We start from the raw sequence: 23,849 nt of genomic DNA on the forward strand, positions 1-23,849 counted from the left end.
TAAAGGTTTTGGCTTCCACACCATCTTGTAATTAAAAGCTTGGCATTGTCATATTGCAGAGCTTCCAGAGTTTTAACTGGAAAAAAGTAATACTTTGTCTCACAGATTTGTTGTTGTTGCCATTGTTGTGCAGATGATTCATTTTACTTTAAAATCTCACTTACTGATTGATGGAAAGATGCTTTACACAGTCTGTAAAAGCTTTCAATCTTCCAGGGTGAAAGATGTTTTAAAAGAATATTTTATCTGTTAGCATTCGTTACAGTAAATGCTAGCTCTCACCAACACCTCTTTCTGCAATCAGTGATTCAGAAATAATACATTATGACCAGAAGTGCACAGGGGATTTTGAATGTGGTTTGTATTAGATTTTTCATGTAAATACGACTGTGCATAAGATGTTAAAAAACCCTTAAGACGACTGACATATGGCAAAGATTGTGTAATATGTCTGTCTATCCATTTAATATGTAAATACATATAGATTAGTATAAGAAGAGAAGACATTTCAGGGAATCTAGAAATATCCTCAGTAACTTCAGCTGTAACACCTACATGTTAAAATATGGGAGTTTTTTTGATGTAGAGCATTCCCTTGAAGTTTCCTTTTAAAGGGTCAGCATAATTAGAAGCTTTGAAATATTCTGAATAACTACTGGCTTGACAAGGGCATGTGAAGTGGAACAGAGCTATGTACATTTGATGGACCTCATTTAAAAATATATGTCATTATTCTGATAAGCACTATTTCAGCCAGAGTAGTGACTATTTCCCATTTTGCTCAGAAAAACACCACAGGGAGGCAACAACTCCTGCAGGTCTCTGAACTAATATCTAAACAACAGGTAACCTTTGTAATTTTTAATGAAGTGTTTCTTTCCTCCATAACTACACTTGCACCCAAGTTCTTCTTGTCATCTGTGAACTTCTTACTACCGCAAGCTATTTCACTGGCCTCAGACTTGCAAAACAGCTAATGGGACACAGGTAGTACCAAACTGAACTTGTAGAAAGACATCAGTGCTATTGGGGCAAAGTTTAAAAAAATCCCAAAACATCTAGAATTAGGCCCAGTGCTGACAAATAGATACAAAAACACTAGTACCATACTGTATCATCCTAGTGGTTGAGAAGTATGGGGTGGGCCATCCTGAAACCTCCATTTATCTGACTCGAACAGTCCAACACTAGATGCTATTGAAAAATATAGAGTCCATTCTCCTTTCCTCTTCCTTCTCAACCAAACAAACTGTCAAAAGAGTCATTGTAGAGAAAAAAAAAAATCACCTAAAACTATGTACATGTGTTAGATAACCCTGGAAAATAAGCTTCTTCCTGGCAGCCATCTGTTTTTATTATAGCCAGAACAACTACGATTCTGTAGCATTATATCAGGTATTGGAAGTGCAGGAAAAAATGTGTGTACACGTCTGCACTTCTTTGAGCACATCTCTTAGACTCTTATTTAGACTCAGTACACATGGCTTATTTGGTTGAATGTGCTCTTTTATGCCCGTGTCAAGCCATAAGAAACATAAAGCTTGCCTCTTAGAGGTGACCCTTTGATTTCAGGTCATTACCTATTTAAAGAAAACAGACTGTTGTCAGTCAGGCAATATTATCTAGTCTTTATGGGTAAATTTAAGTTTTTTAATAGTGACTGAGGAATTTTCATGCCCACAGAAGGTTATTTTTCCCACATTAAATTGGAGTAGTTTGTGTATATTTATTTCCTCTGTCTTTTGGAGCTATTCTTGTATAGTGTCACTACATACCTATCGAGTAGTTAGTTCAAGCAAAACAAAAACCTGAAACGCGTAGCCAAAGTGGACTATGTTTCTTCAAATGTAAACCACACAGAAACAAAGTTAAAATAATTGGGACTCTCTCACTCCACCAGAGAGCCTGTCTCATTTTTTTATTTCTTAACTGTTGGCCAGCATTGCAACTATGCACAGCAAACTAAAAATTGAGTCCCTGTACCAGTCAAACTGAGGTATAGATCCACAACTGGATGATGCTGTGCAGAATTACATCTTTCCAAAAGTCTTCTGGAGGGTAAAAAACCACACCTGTACAAACAAACATGAAAATATTTCTATTTGCTTCCTAAGGAAGCAAAAAATACTGAGTCTTTACAGTAAAAATCAATGTAAACAAGGTCACAAACAAAGCATATCTGATGCAGTAAATTCACTGCTTAATTCTGTTTTCTTTCTAGTTCAGAATTTCAGCATTAATAGAGCTGTATGACAAAGGAGGAACCAATGACTGTTATTTGAAGGATGTTGTGCCGTAACTAGTGATTCAATCTTTCATTCTACCCCACTAAACCCTAATGGATTTTTGCTTTGAAGACTATAGCCATATAATAAGGAAATAACAATATTAATCATATAGACTTGGTATTAGTCATGCCGGCATATTCTACCCTATTAAAATTTAGTGGTATTGATGATTCGTTTTAAAAGATGAACTCCTAATAAAATGACTAATACATCACAAGTATCTCAAGAAAAACAAATGAAAATATAAATTAGGAAGGTAAGTAACACATTAATGTATTTTAAAAATCTAACATCATAGTGCTTGAATAAATTCAAATAACTTTGGCACAAAAAATAATTTTTTAAAACGACAAAACCATATCTGAAACTGGATTAGAAAAGCAGCAGAATATGTTAAATATTATATGTTAAATATTATATGTTAAATATTATATGTTATATGTTAAATATATTATATGTTAAATATAATATATGTTAAATATAATATATGTTAAAATCCTAAAGCAAGGAATTTCCTCCACACAGGAAAAAAACAGTAAACTATTTACACCTGCTATGTTCTTTTCCACTTGATGGACACTTATTTTAAATCAATGCTGAAATATTTGACAGATTATTATTAGCTCTAAATTTCCTGAACAATAAGGACATTGTAAATACATTGTAGCAGATGTTTTTGTTAATTGCACCAGGGTAGCTATGGTGACATGAGCACTTTTTTTATTACCTGAGTCTCAAACAGAAAACAGCAGGTGTACATAAAAAGTAGTAACTTGGCCTCTTCTTAACAAAGGAAACACTGAATCTCCTAAAATTTTACATTTCACTTAAAAAATTACAAGTTGGAGATTAATTATGATCTTAGAAGCACCAGCTATGAAGCTTCAAGTCACCATTCAGTCTAGAAGCAAAAGGATTAAATGGCTGTGCTGTAAGTTATATAGTACAGGACCTCTGTCACAAAATATGAAAAGGTGATAATCTGTATGTGAAGGTTGCTGTTATCACTATCACCCAGCAGCACAATATTACTGTAGAGATGGTCTTCTATAAGAGATTCTGAAGTACTTCATATAATTCAGTGAGCTGAACCTGATAAAAGCCCAGGTCTCTGTTTCACAGTTAAGGAAACAAAGATAAAAACATAAAAACACACCTGCAAAGTCAGAATATCTGAGCTTTCAGATCATTTCTTTTCCCATTCTGTCTTACAAATACAATATGCTTGTTTTTCTACTTAAAAACATTTACAGAAAACATTACCAAAACTATTCATAACTGATTTTAAAAATCAATTTGAATGAAATCACAATTTTAAAACAAAGGATCGCAGTAAGAGTTTCATCAGCTGCATGACTGCAGTTCAGCAACTAGAATCCCTAACGGACAGCTTCATAGACCATACGTGACTCCTGGAGAGCCAGTACAGCTACAGCCCTGCTAGGAACACAGAGAAAAAGCAAAACAAGCAAAATATACTCTGCAGGACATCTCACGTCAGGACATCCTGAAAGAAAAATTTGTCTTGTGCAAAATGCAGCTGATGGTTGAACTGAAACATGGTGCCATCTATTGTAGCTAGCTCGATAGAAAATCTATCAAAGTCTAAATATCTATGCTGTCTTGATACCTACCTACCTCTACATGGGCTGTTCCTGTTGCTTTTGAAGGAATGTACCTGAGTCATGGTAACTGGCACAGATGAACTATCATTCTAAGTTAGAAACATTCCCTGATTTTTCTCCAAATACAAGAAATTATTTCCTAAGAAAAAATCAACCAGATGCTAAGATCTAAAGAAACCCCACTGACAAGTAATTACTATAGCTGATACTACCTTAAATGCTTTATTCACAACATTAAGAACAGAGGCATAATCTTAAACATGGCAGTGTTCCTGTGCCTGAAATTCTTCTTTCTCCATGGGTCCCGTGGATGAACTATAACCCTGGAAACAGTAAAAGCAGTAGATCTGACACAAGATTTTTGTTTAGCACGCAACTGAGTTGACTCATACTCTCCTACTCCAAGCCACTCAGTAGTATCTCAAGGGAATTAGGTCTCTGGGTTATGGCTAGAACCAGAATCACCAAAAATGCCCACATGTTCCACAAGAACTGCATTATGATGGTGATTGCCTATCTATATTTGGTTTATGTTTGAACAACAAGTGGAGGTAAGGGCTACAGATACATCAGTTTCCAGATTACAAACATAATACGTTCCAGCCTTATGAATAATCATATCCACTCATTGTGACCCCTTAAAAGAATAGGTGTGTGAATTGACAAGTTATGCATTGTTGGATCATATTAATTAGACAAAAGCCTCAACTCATAGGTCTGTCTATGCATAATACTAATTTCAGCCTTTTACAAGTCTTGTTGTGAAATGTAAAGGAGAGTCTACTAAAAAAGGAATAATTAATCAATCCATAGCAGAAAAAGCACAAACTCATGTAAATTAACAGGTATAATGGACACCCATTACTTTCTATATTCAGGTTCACACTGCATTTTTGGAGTCAAACTGCCAGCATATTGTTGAAAAATACTAGATTTTTTTTTTCCTCAACCTCCTCCCATGCGCATAGTTCACCACAGGGAGCATATATTTATTTTACTGTAGCAGAGCACTAAGACTGAAGAAATGTTACATGGTGCTCAGATGGGAATCTTTACAAATCAAGACAAACAACAAGCTGACATTTAGCCTTTCATAGAAACTCATAATGTGCTTTCATTATATGAATAATATCCTCACCTTCTACAAGCAGAAAACTAAGCTCAAAATTAAGTGATTTGCCTAAAGCTAAAAAAAAAAATCAGAAAGGACCTGTGTAGAGGCCTCTAGGAAGGTACACTAAGAGCTGACTAAAGCTCCCTATCCAGTCATCTAAGAGCTTTATCTGTTTATCTGTCTACATATCTACCTATCTGTTTGAAAGACTCGAGCTTCAAATTATAGCGTACACCTTGGGTAATAGGATACGTACAACACTGAATACGTAATTAGTGATAGATTTATGTATAATTGTATTAGCTAAGAGACTGTCTCAGGAAAAAAAAAAAAAAAGAAAAATATCCTGGTTTTCTTACCAGTTTCCAGTATGCCTTTGAGTGTGCATGTCTACACTTTTAGTAATATGTTTTTCTCAACTCTTGAAATTTCAACAGCCTGTTTACCATAATCATATATATTAAACCAAACGACTGTGGCAAGCTTATAAAAGTTTAAAATCTGATCGCTGTTGCATAGCCAAAGCTTAAAAGCACTATAAATATAACTATTAGCCTGTGGATTCAGAAGGTGGTATGACAAAGCCTCTGAAGCATGCATCATGATTTGCGGCACAAATTTCCAACAAATCCAGTGCACCAAAGCACTCTGAGGAACAGTGCAGTGATCTTATCTTTCAGCTTGCACTGACTTGTTCACCAGAACTTCGTCTTTATTAACTCTGGCTTTCTATAACTGGATGGCACGCGTTCAAAGATCTATCATATAACAGAAGGCTGTATGAGTGTCTTCGAATTGGCAAAGTAAGTTATAGAACAGCAAACTTGCAAATATAACATTACTACATTATTTTAATAATAGAGGTAAAAATTCTATGGAACCACACAGGATTGAAAGACCATTTCTTTGGTAATCTTATTTCTGACACTCATCTCTGAAATACAACTTTTCCTACTTCTGAAAGTACTGAAGAAGAGTTAAAAATTCAAATAGAACAAAAGTACATGATACTTTTAGCAAAACTGACTTACCAAGGGAACCAGCCTACTACAGAGCTCTCAAATATACAAGCCTTCTCTAGGAGGAATATCCTTAATACACATAAAGATAATAGCTTAACTGAAGGAGGAGAGCACCCTCATAGCTAACAGCCAGAGCACGAAAAGCAGACAGATAGGTTTTGGTTTTCAATAGGATTAAAATCGACCAAAAAACAAACTTCCAACATAGTGCAAATTACAGCTTTGAAATTAAAATGACCTCTCACAGCCAGAAAGGTGTAGCACTGCTGAAATTTGATAGGTATAAACCAGAAGAATAAATGTTGGACAACATATAGCTAAAATCTGCATAATAAAATAATAATCTTTAATATAAGAAGAGAAATTACAATAAATTTATGAAGAAGAGCTTGTATTAAGATCTCAGTGGTTTGCCATATTGGAAGGTAGAGTCATATTTGTTTAGGAATAACAATAATACAATGATACCAGTGCAATGCTATCAATGTACACTATCAACTCAATAACTACAAAAGATAAAAAGTAGACTAAAAAACCAGAAAAGCTCACCACTTCTTCATGCCTGCATTTTCTCACATTAATTCCATTAATCTGTTATTAAAAAGATAAAGAGAAGACTTACTCTACATTTCATAAATATAGAGTTCATTTCACTTTTCTAGAGAAGTATAAACAAAAGAACTTGTAATTTTACTCACCTGTAGAATTGCATCTCCTATAAAGAGCAAACCTGAAAGTTCCGCTGCAAACAGAAAGCATATTGTTCACTCATTTTGTACAAAATATCCCACATTTTGTGTACATGTATACCTATTCAATTTTTTAAAAAATTAAACAGAAACCTAAAAAAAATACTTTGAACTTCCAAATAAATTATAACTTTTTTTTTTTAAAAAAAAAATCCCCAAATACTGGCATATCAGTGTTACAAAAGCAGAGCCTTGGCAGTCCAAGTACAAGACTATGAAACATCTTCCCTCTGTCACTATAATCTTCCAGGCCATTACGGTGAAGTATGGTGTACTTTTCTGAATAGAAAATGACTGCAGCACTAGCTCCTATTCGCCTGTGAGAGATCGTTTCTTACAAACGCTGAGAAAAAAAGTAACAGGGAGACTTCAGGGCTACTTATGAATAACAATTTTAACTTGGAAGTTTCTACCAAAGATACTTTGGATGCTGCATCTTTGATAAACTCAATGGAGCATTTATCCTGGATAACATTCTCTCAAGAATACAAAATTACCAGCCAAACTGAATTTGATTTTTAAACTAAGCTGTACCCTACAAGTCAGAAAGGAATTTACAAAATCTAAGTTCACAGTTGCATTTTTAAAATACTGCGTTCTGTTGCAGAGCTATCTAGTGCAAATATACTTTATAAATACACAGGAAATATGACAAAGAATATTTAAATATCTATAAAGAAAGACATAATAACTAACATGAGAACCAAGAACTGTTAAAAGATGATATGGGATTGTCTTGACAATGTCTAGAAGAGGCTAGGACTGGACTTGATCCAAAAACTTTACTTATTTACATGAGTTTTAAAACTGTAATCAGTATTGACATAAATTATAGTACTCAAGTATGTCTGAAGGACTAGCCCTCCTAGCTAGATGTAACAAACAATGTTTAAATTATTGGAGAATAGACATTCTGATTTTTTTTCTTTTTTTTTTTTCTCTTGAATAAATGCCTACGTCAATATTCTTCTTCAGACACTGGTCTTCCATGAACTAACACTTCCTATATGACCTCACGTGCTAACTTAAACACCTTATATTCACCAGTGTTTTTAAGAACTGCGTCAAATGTCGCATTCTTGTTTAGAGGTCCTGTGAAAGAGCTGGAGTCAACTGAGAGAAAGGCAGAACCAAACCTGTCGTGTTTTGAGGTACAGGCTCTGGGTCAAATGACATTTTCTGAATCAAAGATGCCTAGTAGGGATAGATGGTGTGACACTTTGCGCATCACGAGACAGTAGTCTTCTACACAAGAGATGCCTCTCCAAATTAGTTCTCTAAAAATCAGCAGTATTTTTATTGAAAACAGTAATGGAGATTATATCTCAGCTAGGTATTGAGGTTAGAAATAATGCATCAGCTACTGCAGTGAAAAAAATGACAAAAATAAAAGAAAACGGTGTGCCCTTTTGTGTGCTCAATTAAACTGAAGTCCATCTTTCTTATTTTTCCTGCAGTGCTTAATAGCATTTTAATAACTAGTGTAGGTAATATGCCACATTATTATGTATTATATAGTTATATGTGTACTTAAAAGAACGGAGTCACAAGTATAACTTGTTAAGGTTAACCTTATTGTCTTCTTCAGGGGCTCATTCCAAGCTACACCATAGCTCCCTACATACAGCTGTCACTTCTGCCTCTCAGGGTTGGCTACAGTTCTCAATACACTGATTCCTTTGTATCTCTCTTTATTTGTGTGGGTGAATGTGAGATTTTTTTAATGCTGGCACATTTTAACTGTGCAGAAGCAGCATCTTAGAATTCCTGCGTTACAGATGGAGGGAAATGCTTCCAAGTTTAAGTTTCTGACCTTACACAAATGGACATAAACATACACAAACGTAACAGAGAATTACATGATCCTAGTACTGATTCACAGCCTTCATCTCTCATCATTGCACACATCAGGAGCCATTTGACCATTATCCACCTTTCTAGCACATATTATATCATTCCAATAATTTCAAAATACTGCCAGTTAAAACAGAAAAAAAACAAAAAACAATACAGAAATTCAGCACCAGCTCTGCTTTTATTTAAAATAACTGTGGTTAATTCCTTATGCAGTACCAGTTTTGCTATGTATGAGTAGCTGCAAAGGCTTGCACAGCATGGCTTCTAACGCTGAAATAATATAGGGATATTTTCAAGGTTCTGGTATCACCTACACCTGTCTGAGTACTACTCTACTAACCAGTATAAAAAGACATGTGTTCTCTGCTTGTGGCTTTAATGGCCAAACATCTGATCTGCTAGAGCTTCCTGGTAATAATAATTTTGAAAGAAAAGGCACAAAATCATCAACTTGTTTTAAAATCTGTTAAACATCTTCACTCTCTCAATACCTTCCTATTTCTCTCCCTAAAAACCCCAAACAGTTGAAGACTGCTGACAAAATACCCCAAATATAAACTCCTTACTTTTCCAGAGAACAGTTCTGAGGGAGAGATCATAACAACATGGAGAGAGAAATGGTACACTAGTAGCTTTTGTGTAAAACTTCCTGAAGAATTTCAAGACTTAAGACACCTTGCTCTAAAGACCATGTCAAAACACAATGCACTAATCTGACACTCACCTCTTTGTTCTTTGGAAATCTTAGAAATGACCACTGGAATATTATGTTCTGCTCCACCCTGAAAACAGAAGAAATGGCAATCTCATCAGTCACTTGAAATATATTTTTGCTTAGTTTTTTTTTACCCTTTCTCAAACTGCAATTTTCAGAGAGACTGAGAAAATAACTCTGTAATTATTTAAAAAAAAAAATAAAAAAATATTTGACTGGAATTAATTCCTTACTGCCTCTCACAAAGTTTTCAGTTGTCATCATCAGCTCAGGAAGTGAACTGAATGCTGTTGAAAATTCTGCAAGACTTGAAGGAAGAAGAAAAAGGACAACAGTTTCTGTGGACTCTGTAAGAGCTTAATGCATGAAATTATGTCCTGCAAAAGCAAAATGGTCATCACACTACAATGGCAGCCACACTGTAATTACTTAGCTTTCATGCTGGCAAGAAACAGGTTAACAAAAGCCCAAGAAAAGCAAGTTTGGACTTTTCATCTCAAAAGCAGCCTTTATTTGTTTCGATCTCTGACACACAAGCACAAAGAATGAGCAAAACAGTGGGATAAGTAAAGGGGAACAGAAAAAGCAACTTTAAGAAACAGAACAGTTGGTGTTCAATAAATTGGGGGAAATAAAGGAAAGCTGGATGGTAATTCAATAGTTCAGCAGCAATTCAGTGCTGTTACTTCATTCAATTTATCAGGCTGGGACTGGAAACTATCATGGTGCTCGAGAATAAAGTATTAAAAAGAAACCTTGAATAAAAAGGAAACTCAAAGGAAGAGAAAGACAAATGTACACAGAAACACAAATATTTTTCTTCTACAGAGAGCATCAAAGTGTAAGCCTGAATGTAACCTGTACAAACTCAGTTAATCAGAAAAGTCAGTTTGCCACACTGCTATTTTGTCTAGGCACCCTGGTTAAGGGTTTGCTTACTCTTCTCTTCAGCACTCACTTTCTTTGTTTGGAAACAAGGGCTTTCTTAGGTCCAATCATCCAGTGTCGAGGCATGGAAAAGACTGACATGGGTATTTTGATGGTCTAAGGTGCAATAACTGTTTAATCATGCAATAACCATTTGTTGGTATTTTTTGAAACAGACTGCACTCAACAGCTATTTCTGTAATGGAATAAAGATGAATTTCCTGCAAACCCATAGAATTCTAAATAGGATTAATGTTCCTTCTGCTAGTGGCTATCAATGTAAATGGTGCTAAAAAACCTGAGTTAAGAGGGACCTCAGTAATGTTACAACAATTACTTGTCTGCGAGAAAAGTTCTATTGGCATTGCATGAGATGAATGTTAACAAGCACAGAATGTATTGATATTTGTACCATGGACTGAGTATTCACTCCACAAAGACCATGAGGCTACCTTCACTTCAGCCTGGCTTAGAGATGCATTCAGACTAAATAAATTGTAGCATTGTAACTTGCGAACATCTTCCAGTGGCTTTCACCAGAAAAAGAGGAACAGTAAAAGCTGGCTTCATTTAAGAAAATCAGTTGAAGCTCACTAAATTGATAGGATTTAACCTACACCCTCCAGATTTTTCCTTAGTCACACACATTTAATTTCTTTCAGATTTTTCAAACAGAAAAATAATGGTGTCAGTTCCCTTCCTAAGCCTCCAATGTTACACAGACGTTGCACAATACAAGATACTTTAAGCTCAGGGAGGGAGTGTAGGGTTTATAGCTCAGCGTAGCTAACATAGGTTCTTTTCTCTCTGTAAAATGGCCTGCCTCCCTCCCTCTTTAGACTTAGCTCTCCAGTAAAGAGGGAATTTACTGTTATTACTAAGCCAGACTACAACACACACAACATGATTATCCCTCTCTCACTCACTACATCTACCTAAATCCATTTGCACTGCAGATTCGAAGGAGCATCCAGTCTTGTCTTACTGAAGAAAATTGTCTCCTCTCACTGTGTGATGGCCAAGATGAAGGATTCCTTTTAAATTAATCATGACCAGTATGAAGAATTCCTCTAATATGGACATGTTGTTAAAAACTCACAGCAGAGAAGAAACAAAAATATGTCAAATCATGGTGTTGAAGTCTTAATGGCTTAGACCTTTACTTGAACATCAATGCTTGTAATGCAAATTTTCTGTGTCATTTTTCCCTAAGCAGGCAAGGACAAGTCTGGAATAAAGGTAGCTGCCCACCTGCAGAAGTGGTCCTGCTAGAGAAGGCAGATGAAGCCTTAATCGCTGGCAGCTGTTTGAAGCTCACTGTCCTGGATGTTGCCCATTACTGGTGAGAGGTCATCCACAGCTCCTTTCAGAGTGTCCCATGATACGGTTCTAAAGATCTTTTCTTACCCCACGTTTTATGTAGGAGGTTCAGGGTGGTTTTTTTCTGAAATTTTAGTCATATGAAAAAAGGGCAACTGACTCTAGTAACTTGTACTGACAAATACTGTTTTTGTGTTTGGCTCCCAGTGTGGTAAGAAAATTACTATTTTGTTTTTCTAAGCAAAGGAAGCCTATAAAAAATTAGACCAATTATTGGACTTTAGCATCCTCAGAGTTAGACAATGTAGGACACATTTTTACCTCATACTAAAAGGCAACATTTATTCCACTAATTAAAATGGGCCTGTTTGTTTTAGTTTTAAGATCTAGTGACACAATATGGCTCATGCCTGTCAGGATAAACCATCTTTGCAAATGAAAAACGATGACTTTACACATGTTGCCTAGAGGAAGTAAAATGGCCTGCCTCCCTCCATGTAAAGCTCTGAACTGCGTACATACTACTTGACGTAAGCCAAAACTGTGTCAGGAATCACATTAGCAATTAAACAATACAGGCAATAGTGTGCCAACGTTAATTGGCACTTTAAAACTTTTTTTTTTCCTGATAGAATTGGATAGCTGGGACCAAAAGGCCACTTCCAAAATGCATTCAACATCAACTTCCAGAAGTACACAAGCCTTTAAGGAAGAAAAGATAATTTTTTCATATGAAAGCTAGACGATTCCTCTATTAATTAAAGATTTCTAGACTTTTAGTTTTTTATTGTTTTAATTTGAAATACAGAGAAAATATGTTAATAAAAAAGTCAGAGAATGCATGAAGTGGAAAAGACTCATCTGAGTATGTACACAGGTGTGAGCAGGACAGATGCACAACCTTGCTTTAGAGATTTTTTGATCAAGTCAGACTTTGAAAAGCCAAACAATCTCAGTAGATCTGCAATGACATTCATCATTTAAAAAAGAATGGTTAAAACAGGCAGGAAAATGGCACTGTAGGGTCCTAGTAGCCAGGAGTCAGATTGTAACTGCAAACATTAACTTGTTTAATGAGTTATCAATTTTACTGCTTATTTCTCCCAACAAAACTACACTCCAATTATTAACATGATGTTCTTTCAGAAGTCATACACTTAGTAGCTTCTTGTGTCAACTGTCTGCATCTCAAACTTGTCAGAGATGTGACTAAAATATTGCACCGTACTTACCAATTTCAAAATCTAATTTCACGTCTATTCTTTCACACACCAAGGTTTATTACTCAAAGTTTCATAGTGACTTCACAAATTAAAAATTAATTCCTTCTGAAGAGTGTAAAGTAGATCAGTTCTGCTTCAAATTCAATCACACTTTTACCATTAACTTCAGTAAAATGAAGTAGAGCAAAACATAATATAAAGGGGGGGTTCATTCTTTCAAACCTTCAAAGAGTGGATTATAAGGAAATTTTTAAAGGGCTTCACTTTGGATCTTGGGTAAAAATCAATATTACGTACAGATTTTTTTAAGCAGGATCTCTAATTTTTTACAAATGTAGTTGGAGATCCCAGGTTATAACACAAAAGAGAGTGCCCCTTATAGACAAGTCACCAAAAGATAACTAGACAATTTCATTTTGGAATTGTTAACCTTTTGACCTTCTGCTCTTCAGAGAAAAAAATGAAAAAATTCCAAGGGTCCAGAACATTTCAGGAGGGATAAGACACTTCCAAAGTTTACAGAAGAGAAAGTGAAGAAGTGACTTGATCATCTGAGATGTATGACAGAAAATGGGTGTTTAAGTTAGCAGAAAGAAGGCATGATAGAGCTGACTGCCAAAAGCAGACAACTTCATATCAAATAATGGGCAAATATTTTAAAGTGAGGGTCATTATTGATTGTACTGCTATAGCTCCCTCTCAGAAAAACTGAATCCTCTGATATACACGACCGCCAGAAGGTAAATCCTTACTTAAACCCCATCTTTAATCTGAGGGTAGTAAGACAGTAGGAACTATTGTAGAACATGGAGTTGTGGCAGACGGAGTTACTGAAATGACCCAGTCTCCTCCTCACTTCTACAGGGTGACTTGCAGACCTCTACTTTAACACACTATTACAACATAATTATTATTTAAAAATAATACGAAATATAAGTCCTTTAATAAAAGTAATAAACTGGTATTCACCTGCAAAAGGAAGCATGCCATGACAGAACAGTACCTTTTCAAACAGAAATCTGGCATTTTTCAGAATATTTGGAACTGACATGGACACTTCATGGCTTAACTAAAATGTCCCTTTCAGTGAGTCTTCAGGAAGTTTGCCTACTAAACTAGAAAAAACTCCATCACTTTAAGTTCCAGTTCTAACTTGTTTCTTACTACTAAGCTTAAAATGATAATAGCAGATTTTTTTTTTCTAGATTGTGTTAGCCTTCCAATTCCTTGTCAGTCTTTCTTTTTGAGAATGTAGAATTACTAATAAAGGAATCTACCAGAAGAGATCCCACATTTACTGATTTTAAAAGTAAATAATATAAAAAATAAATCATAGCGCTTGATATACGATATACATCGACAGAAGATCCCAAACCATAGAATTCTACCTGTGATTTTCATCACATAATCTAGACCATCCAAGTAGTTTGAATTTCCTTTGTTGAAAGAGATCTCTGTTCTATTTAATGACATCTGATGAAGAATCCACCACCTGATTGTTAGTTACTCCAAAAATTAAATCATTTATTCATGCCCCAATTTATGTAGCCTCACCTTTCCATTCTTAGGTCAATTTTGATCAAAACATCTATGCAATAAAACAAACCAAGAAATGCGTTTAAATAAAAGTATTTAATTTAAAGCCTTTATTTGTAAATTTAACTGCAGTGGCTTCTAACACACTTGATATAGTTGTTTACTGTATTTTTTTCCTTTTAAAACAGGATCTTACTACAAAAAAATCCCTTCTAGGCTAAACTCACCATCTGTTTTGGCACTTTTAAATACTTCTGCAACTGTCAAGAATTTTCTTCAGAACAATGGATATCTTGCTCTAAAAATTTAAGAATGTCTTGCTCCATTACTTTAAGAGAGATCGTTGCACATTCCCTGTTTAATTTATAATTCTCAATGATATTTTATTTTACTCCATGTACTTCATACTTAAATAATGTGATCTAGAGCTTGTCAGCAATTTTAATTCTAAAAGATATTTTATTCTAAAAGATAACCTATTTTAATGTGAAACTGAAAAATAAATCTTAGTGAGTCTTGATGAGATTTGCTCTCCAAACTACCCAAGTCCTTACTGTAAATTGTTACTTCTTAGTACCAGCTAAATAAAACCTCATTCACCCATGTACTTGATTTTAGACCAACACACATTACTTCATCATTATTCAGTGAACTGTAACCTGTAATGATACTGGAGGAAAACAACTTGTGTGCTCTTCACTAAGCTCATGAGAAACTTTGCGCACAAAATAGCAATTAGTTTTCCCTTGATAGAGGTATTTAGTGGGTCAACAAGATAACAGCAAGTGTACTAGGACATATTAAAATATGACTGGTATTTCTATTCAGCAGTATTCTTATCAATGACAACACAAATGCACATTAATCCCTCCTCTGAGTCACTTCTTATAAGGTCAGTACTAGCAGATGTTCACAGGGAAGTCTATACTTTCACTTTACATGTACAATTTAAGCCTCTTTGCATTCACATGAAGTACACTTCACTTTTTCCATTGCCATCTTGAGACTGAGGACTGCTGTGTTCAGAAGATAAACTGAGATTCAAAGCTAAAGTAAGGTTTTCAAAATCATAGATTATGATGAGAAAAATGATTAATCCTTCCTCCCTCTCCTTATCCTTTCCTCCCTCAGAAAGGATCATCTCCACTTACATAGCTCTTAAATCTTACTGAAGAAAGCAAAAATATGGTAACATGATAATTACTGTGTTTGTTTGATCTACAGTAAAATAAACAATATAAAAGCAGTAACACCTTCTGTTCCACTAATGAATAGCAGTGAATTAACATGATATTCTTCGTAGGAGAATTGATGATGAACTTATTGTCCATTCCATGTAGCTGCCGCTGTAATTTAGCATTCATTAATCACCACTTAAATTAGAGTGTTGTTGAACAAAAGCACTGTCTGTGCAGCTGAAAAGTCTTTGTAACATATCAAGTCTTCTTAGAGAGTTGCTCAGTTTGAATCTTAAGGGAATGGTCTTTCCACTGCCTTCCATTCCATAGGGCAGTGTAGTTGCTGGTTGCCTACTGTGACAGTATCTAACATCCTAGAATGTTTCGTCTCTTGCTTCTAGTCCTCTAAAATATAGTTGTTCTCATTAACTATATACAAAGACCCTTTTTGTGTAACATGGAATAATAGAAAAAAAACCCCACATTTTACCTTTATGCTTAATCCAAATCCTCCTACAGTCTGTCTTCTAATTGTTACTGTTCTTTCCTAGAAAAAAAGAAGTTTTGTTAGACTTAATGTTTTCTGCCATAACATCTATATTCACACTTCAAGAAGTTTTTTCTGCGCTTCCATCCTACATTGATTTTTCCTGTTTTAATAAACTTGTGAGTTCCTGTATTGTGAAAATCCCATGAAAGGTATTCTGCAGAGGTAAAATGCAACATCTGGAAGAAAAGCAGAGGTCCTATCTCAGACAAGAATTCATTGATTCAATTCATACCATATTAGCAAGTACTGCAACGCAATAAGAACACACCTGTGGCATTTAACAGTTAGTGCACAACACATGCATTTCAGAGGTCTTAATCTCGACTAGTCCTACATCGGACTCATATGCAGCTCAAGTCCTAAATGCTAAAGTGTGTAAACTGCACTCCTGTAGTACATGTTCCATGTAGTTTCATCCAAAAGGAATACAGCTTGTGTACTCCAACACCACCCAGCGATGTGAACCAAGGCATGATAAGGGCACATGATCCAGAAATCAATTTCAAAGCGCAGTCTTGATCCAAATTAAAAAACTTACATAGTCACTGTTAACCTGAGAGATATGGTTAAAAAATTGCAACGAATGATTTAAAGGTTGTTGTTGCAGAAAGAATTACTTCAAGCAGCCAATTTTTTTCCTTTTATTGTGCATCCTAAAATTTGTTCTATAAAAACTGTAGGCTAATATTTGTCTTATACATGAACATTTACAAAATGGACTTTGTTTTCCTAGTGTCTCTTGTTGACATTACTCCCAGAGACCATTTAGAATTAGTCAATTTGGTTAGCAGTAAAAAAATCTTAGTAGTAGATACACCATATGTCCAGATACAAATGTATAGAATATGTAGATTTTTTAATCCCCTCTACATGTGTTCTACGTTTTGTACTCATTTCCATATATACAGCATAATTTAAGTATGCATAATATTTTACCTATATACATTCTTATATTTCAGTAGAATCAGCATAGATTGCCAGTGTCAGTCAGATTTGAAAAAGCCTCTCATCAGAAACACACCCGTGACAGAGGCTGAAATATCTACAGAGCTATTTTTCCCTCTTTACTTCATATACTGAGAATAGAAAGGAACTATATTATCACATAAGAGTTTTGGAAAACTGATATTACTGAATTTGGGGGAAAATCCAGTTGCCTTCTTCCTTCTTCAAATTTGTGACAAATATGAATTGTGCAACTGCAGAAAGAGCAAGCATAAACTAGTCCAATGTTTTGGATGGCAAGACAAAATGGATCACTTAACATGAGATATTCCATTCATTTATTTAGGTTAATGCTTGTAAATGTTTAATACAAGGAAGAAGTATACATTTTTTTTGTCCAATGGTCAAATGTTTCTTTTTTCTTTTTTTTTTTTTACATTTGAAATGTATAGAAAAATATACTCTTATATTTGTAACTCACAAATGAATGTGCAGCATGGCAACAGGGCATTATATGACTCTCCTGTTTCATCCATGTGCCTCTGCACTGTTCAGAGGGACCAAAAGAGTGTTTTCAGCTCACAACTTACACCTTCTAGGAAGAAACTTTCACAATGAAGTTGCCAGTAACGGGGTTCAGTACACAATCATATCTCATTTCAGACCACAAACTGTGCTTAGGCAACCTTTTGTCTGTCAGAATGCTTCAGGTGCAGGTAACACTGCAAATAAGATAGGCTACAGCCCGATGTAAGGAATATGAAACACTCAGCTGAGGCTCTGCTGGCAACTGTATTTTTACTGGTAACTCCACTTCATTTCCAGCTCCAGCTTGTGTTGAACACTTAAGCACAGAATCTTGACTTGTACACTCTAGTCAACACCTTGTAGTATTTTTTTACACTTGCTCAGCTCAAATAGAAAATACTTGTGTTACTTAAAAAGAGGATGAACAGCAACCTTTTAATAAAGATAAACTAGTTTAACAGAATTTCATTAATCATGAATGGAATAAAGAATGTCACACTTTACAATTATATTCCAAATGAAGTAGCGTGCTCAGAGAAAAACACAAATCTTCATTAAAATTTCTATTTCATAATATGTAATCATTGTAAATAGTGACATCTGAAAATATTCTAAGCTAGAGTTATGCTAAGCCTAATAGAAAGATGTCCTGCAGAGTATTTCTATTCTTATTGTCTTACCACAACACACACACAAGTAACCATATAAACGAGTCAATAAAAATACTCTTTCTGTTATTCACTCAAGCAAAGGCAGAGTCAAGCCAGCCTTGAAAACATCTGATTTGGGGTCTTCTGTGAATTCACTAGTGTTGTCTAACAGGAAAAAAGAAATATGGTAAACTAGAGTTTGGCATTACATTTAAGAGAAAGAAATGTATACCCCAGAAATACTTTGCTAGCATAGCAGATTACTAAATAGATAAAACTGTGTAAAAGTAAGCAAGGGGAAGAGAAAAATTTCAACCAACTCTAATTTTTTAGTACAACATAATCTATCAGATGGTTTCGTCTGATATTTCTTCTAGGTTCTTGTCTATCTCCACTGAGAGTAGATATTAACAGTTTTAGGTCTGGATTGTAACTGAATTGAACTTCAAATACATAGTGCAAAGTAGACCACCCAAGTGACGTATTATGTGTAATGAAGGTATTGCACTGAATTTAACCTGGGCTAATTCACTACTCAGTCTTACTATCAAGAAAAATTACTTTACACGTATCTTACGTGTAAAGACTCATATAGTCTTCACAGCAGAAGAATTAAAAATATTCAAATAATTAATGATCTTGAAAAATACAAATTCGAATTGCAAGAGTCATATATTAGCAAACCATCAATAATTCCCTAGTCTGCAGCTGCAGACATAAACAATATAGTGAAACAGCTTATCCAGACCAGTCAGAAAAATCGTGTATTTCAGGATTTTGGCTTAGGATCATCTCCTCTTTTTTTATCCAGAAATTTAGAGGAAAAATGTTAGGACTCATCTGACCACAGCTAGTCCATCCAAAACTCAGCCATTGGTCAAGGCAAGTTTTCTCCTGTAATCAATAAAGAAAAATAAATATAGTCAATCCAGGTGAGTCAAAGCAGGTGCTTAAATTAGGCAATAATCCTTTTCATCATCTATGTCCTCCATTGAGTATAGAGACAGGGTGTAAACTTAAACTTTGGAAAGATAAATTTCTCCCTTTAAAGTTGCAAAGTAACTTGAATAAGTATTTTGTTGGAAGATATCAGCTTTGAAATGTTTTGCCAGAGACTTAAATCTGAGTTTTTCTTAGTAATGTGCATGACTTGCAAGTGATTTTTTTAAGTGACTCTTAAGAAAATACAAACTGAGATTCATTTTCAGTGCCATCATGAACCAAGGTGAACTGAATAAATCTTGTCTGCAAAGCACTATATTTTAATGTAAAATGTATTTTAATATAATGATTAATACAATAAAGACATCTGATCAGCAATTTGAAGCTAATTATTTTCTTCTGATTCCTTAATTAGCATTCTGAATGATAAAGAGCAGTACTAAAATGTTTTTCAATAGTCTAATAGCTTTAAGTTCTTCAAGTGTTTTACAACTATTAATTAATAAAATACAGTGAAAACTTTGGAAGACATCAAATTTTGTACCAGTATATGAAGTGCTCTAAGTATCCCAATTGACCATTTATGCTGTTCCAGTCTAAGGAGAGCACTCGTCCATTGATTCCAACTATCTGCTTAAAATGAAATCTAAAATTCTGACAGTTGTAGATTTGTCTAATTAAGTTTTTCTTAGTTTCATTTTCCCCTCTGTTTGTATGGAGTAGTATCCTACGTTTGAATTTCCAATGATTTTGCAAATTCCAAAAGCAACTTCACCTCCAAGTTTACAAAATACAACTTGTTTCTGATGAAAGCTACTTAGATCAATACCATGACTATCACAAAATGTCCTGTGAGCTTGTAATTCCATTATCAGATTTGTTTTCTACATTACAACAAATAGAGGGAAAGTTAGAGCTCCTAGGATCCTTAAATGTGAGATTCAGAGCAGTGTTTTAGAAGATGCTTTCTGGAACAGAACAAAAGCAGTTATCAATTTATTGAAAAACTCAAAGCTGCCGCCAAGCTGTCAGCATTTTCCGTGCTTGTAACTCAGAAAATTCCTCATCCACACATACGTTCATTGACTGGAAAGAAGAGCAAAGAGATTTGCCAAAAAAATTCTTCCTCAGAGCTATGAAATGGAAGCAATGTTGTTTAGACTTTCTTTAAAGAGGTATTAAAATTGCTCCTTAAAATCCGTATGATCCTCTTTAGACCCCAGACATCATCTTAAATGAGATTGGAAGTGAAGAATGACCATTTGAGCACCCAGCAACAGTGAACAGAAAAGGAAAACAGATAATCTTAGGGAATCATTAACTATTTACATTTATTCCAGATTTAATGTTATTTTTAACAATTAAGGCACAGTAAAGATTCAAATACTTCCATAATGACTGGTATGTGATGTAAAAGAAAGTTTCCAGTTATTTAAATGCCTCAAAAATAATGGTCAATTAGTAGTACTTCCAACTTTTTTATTCTGTATAATACAAAGCAGTAATCTAATATGATTGAATAATCTGTCTCTAATAGTCAAATAACTGTTAAACAAAATGACAAAGAAACTTCAAAACTCTTAATAAAACTGAGTTAGTGGCATGTGAAAATTTGATGTACAATTACTCAACCTTTTTTCTAGGACATAAATATTAAATTTTCAGTTTGGGACACTGGTGTGTCTGGCTATTCATTTACAAGAGTAAAGGTATGAAGAATTAATTTCTCTAAGTCTAGACAGAAAACAAGACCTCCCTTTTTGCAGCAGACAGAAGTGACACCGAGGTACTACACATCTGGAAGAAGCTGAATGGGTGTAGAACAAGCCAGTAGATGGGAAAAGAGGAATACACATGGAGAGGAATCTACAATAGCACAGTGAAAAGGGAAAGAAAGAAGGAAAATGTTTTAATATAATTTTTAAAATGTAATAATGAAATACAAATACATAAACAAAATATTAGTGGCCACTTCATAGATCAACCTGTTGAGATTTGATGCCATAAGATCTTCAAGGTCATGCTCTTATGTAGTTTATCAGCTGTTAGCAATCCCACTACATTTTGAAATAAGAAAATACTATGAGTATATTTTTTCATTGTATTATTTCACACATTTTTAATAAGTGAGATTTTATATCCTCTCTTTGGTAATGTTTTGGGTGTTTCTTACTGGTATTTCTTTGGATTAATTGACATGAGCAGTCAGACTTCACATTCATTATGAGTGTAAAGGACACAGGACACAGGTCAGTCTCATTTCGAATTTGAATTAATAGTGTTAACAAGGTTTGCCAGCAGACTTGCTCATCTGCTAATAACCTTGTCCCTGTGACATTCAAAGCTCGTTCTCCTTGTTTCAGTTCCTCATGCAACTGGAGAAAGTCTGCAGAAAGGGCCTGGTCAATGGAAATCTCCATTGCTCTGCAGTTGTGCTGGAGCCTTGGGATGGCCAATGGAGCTGGGTTGTGTAGACCAGTAACACTGACTGGAACAGGCAAGAGCACTTGACCCTTTGCTTGTTCTCACTTCACAATGTTCCCAGGCCTACAGCATACGCCTAAATGCAGAAACATTCACCTAAATATCTACTTATAAAGATCCTACTCCTAGGATTGATTTCTTTCAAAGGTACTGCATTTATTAATATATAAATAAAAGAGAACTCAAAGTCATTATGGATCTGAATTCCCACTAGGTTTGGTAATGAATACTCTCTGTGGTTCCATGATAGCTGAAGTTTCCATCTACTGCCTCATATCATACACTGCCATTGATTAATGCTTTGGGTTCTCCAAGTGTTTTCTGGTTTGCAATATTTTTCTTTTTTTTTTTTTTTGTGGGCAAAACCCATTCTTTTAATGAGAAAAAGCTATTCTGCTCTTTAAAATTTGGCTTTACAAATGGCAGCCCTGTGTTTGAACCTCAGTAGATTGCTATGCTTTTTATTTTTAAGTAGATGTAGAAAAATAAGCTGGTTTAGGTTGTCCCTAAATAATGATATTTACATCTGTCAGTTCTAGGTTGTCACTTAAAAGCTATCCAGATTGACAAGGGAAAAAAAAAAGTTACTATCATCTGTGAAAAAGTGGATTCACTCCACTGGATATCTGACAGATACCAACATGATAAAAAAAACCAACAAACCACCATTCTTACCAGTAACTTTGAGAAGGTATCAAGAATGGAAAGTGCTTAAACGGTGACCTATCTGTTCATATATTTTCAATTCTCTGCAAGACAGGTACTTTCATTTTGGCACTGTTCACACTATTCACATATCAGAATCAAAACAGTAAAAAAAAATATAGAAATAAATACAATACAGAAAATAAACCAAAACCATATGTTTACTAATTTAAGCTTTTCACCTTTCTCTTAATTAATTTTTCTACTCGTTAATGTTCCTAATGTTAATTGAACTTGTTTTACCTATGCAAAGAAAATTTTAAACTCCCAGAAGTGAGAGATCCAATGTAACAGATGTAAAATTCACTATCAGCACGTGTGTAAAAGTCTAAAACGTGCAAAAAAAGGAAATGTGATAACTTCATCTGACCACTCAGGCAAGTCACAGTTAAGTGGTATGTTCTGAATTTGAACTTTTACTTAAAAATGAGTACCTTTTCCAGTTAAATAAATCAAAAATCAAGAAAAATACATTACTGTCCAAAGTTTGTAAGTTGAAAACCTATCTCTAATGCACTTATTTTTTTGCAGTACCCTGTGGGCTTTGAACAGAGTTACAAATTTTTCAACACAGTTGATTTGATATAGCAAAAGGAGAACTTCAGAAGTGAGATATAATATGTTCTTATCTTTGACAGAAAAAGAAGAGTGACTATGTGATTAGTAATGCCAGAAAACAGATCTGGCTACAGTTCAACAATTTAAGTCAGTGTTACTCTCTAACCTTAGAAAATATGTATATTGATGAAGGTTTTTCCTCTACCGAAAAACCCAATTTCAATCCATAGGTTACATTCAGATAAATTTGTATCCATCTCAGTTAAATCTCTGGACAAATGAAGGACTACTCAGAGAGGTGTTGCTCTATAAATTCTCAAGAATGTGCATACCCTTTTTATTAGTATTGAAATTATGAATGACCCTCATACCTATCTCCCCAAGATCCTTAATTTTTAAAAAATGCTAAAATTAAGTATTAATGTTTAATTAACTAATTCATTACTACACAGTAGCATAGAATTACTTTACTAGAAAGAAATGAGAATCATCTGTATGTTAGCAGCAGATGAGTTAGAAGTGCTTTGGTAAATCTGTGACTCTTTAACAGAACCTTTAAGAAAATTAAAAATGCAAATTGTCCTGGTAGCTGAACTTAGCAATTTGCCAGCTGCTCAGAGTTTATTTTCAACATTTTAAGAAAACTAGTAGCTGATTCAAATCATCCATCTTGTCATATGTTTGTCACATCTTTGGTTTATGGATCTCACATGCAAAAACACCATTAGAAAAGATTCTGAGTGTTATTAGCAAACAAATAAAATCTATTAAAGAAAAGAAAAAAAAAACTCCCTAGATAATATCTCCCTAGACAGATAAACTACTTTTCTTGATAATACACAATAATCCTTTAACTTGAGTTTCATGTGTTCATGAAAGGTGACAAAAATTTCAAGGATTAACTCTAAAACAAAGATTTTGATTCTGGAAATG

General features: G+C 34.5%; 1 protein-coding gene across 1 annotated transcript in view; it reads right to left on the reverse strand.

Moving 5' to 3' along the window:
* SNTG1 (syntrophin, gamma 1) overlaps window positions 1-23,849 on the reverse strand; it is a gene marked incomplete at its 3' end in the record, with an annotated part of 83,965 nt that overhangs the window by 45,318 nt on the left and 14,798 nt on the right. The window contains exons 3-6 of the mRNA XM_009866025.1: window positions 16,045-16,101; window positions 9,380-9,437; window positions 6,748-6,791; window positions 6,599-6,640 (exon numbers count right to left, since the gene is read on the reverse strand). Of these exons, the coding sequence (XP_009864327.1) occupies window positions 6,599-6,640; window positions 6,748-6,791; window positions 9,380-9,437; window positions 16,045-16,101 (201 nt within the window). The remainder of the gene's footprint in view (window positions 1-6,598; window positions 6,641-6,747; window positions 6,792-9,379; window positions 9,438-16,044; window positions 16,102-23,849) is intronic.

This window comes from Apaloderma vittatum, unplaced genomic scaffold (assembly GCF_000703405.1).
Source record: "Apaloderma vittatum isolate BGI_N311 unplaced genomic scaffold, ASM70340v1 scaffold11390, whole genome shotgun sequence".
Classification (NCBI taxonomy): Eukaryota; Metazoa; Chordata; class Aves; order Trogoniformes; family Trogonidae; genus Apaloderma; species Apaloderma vittatum.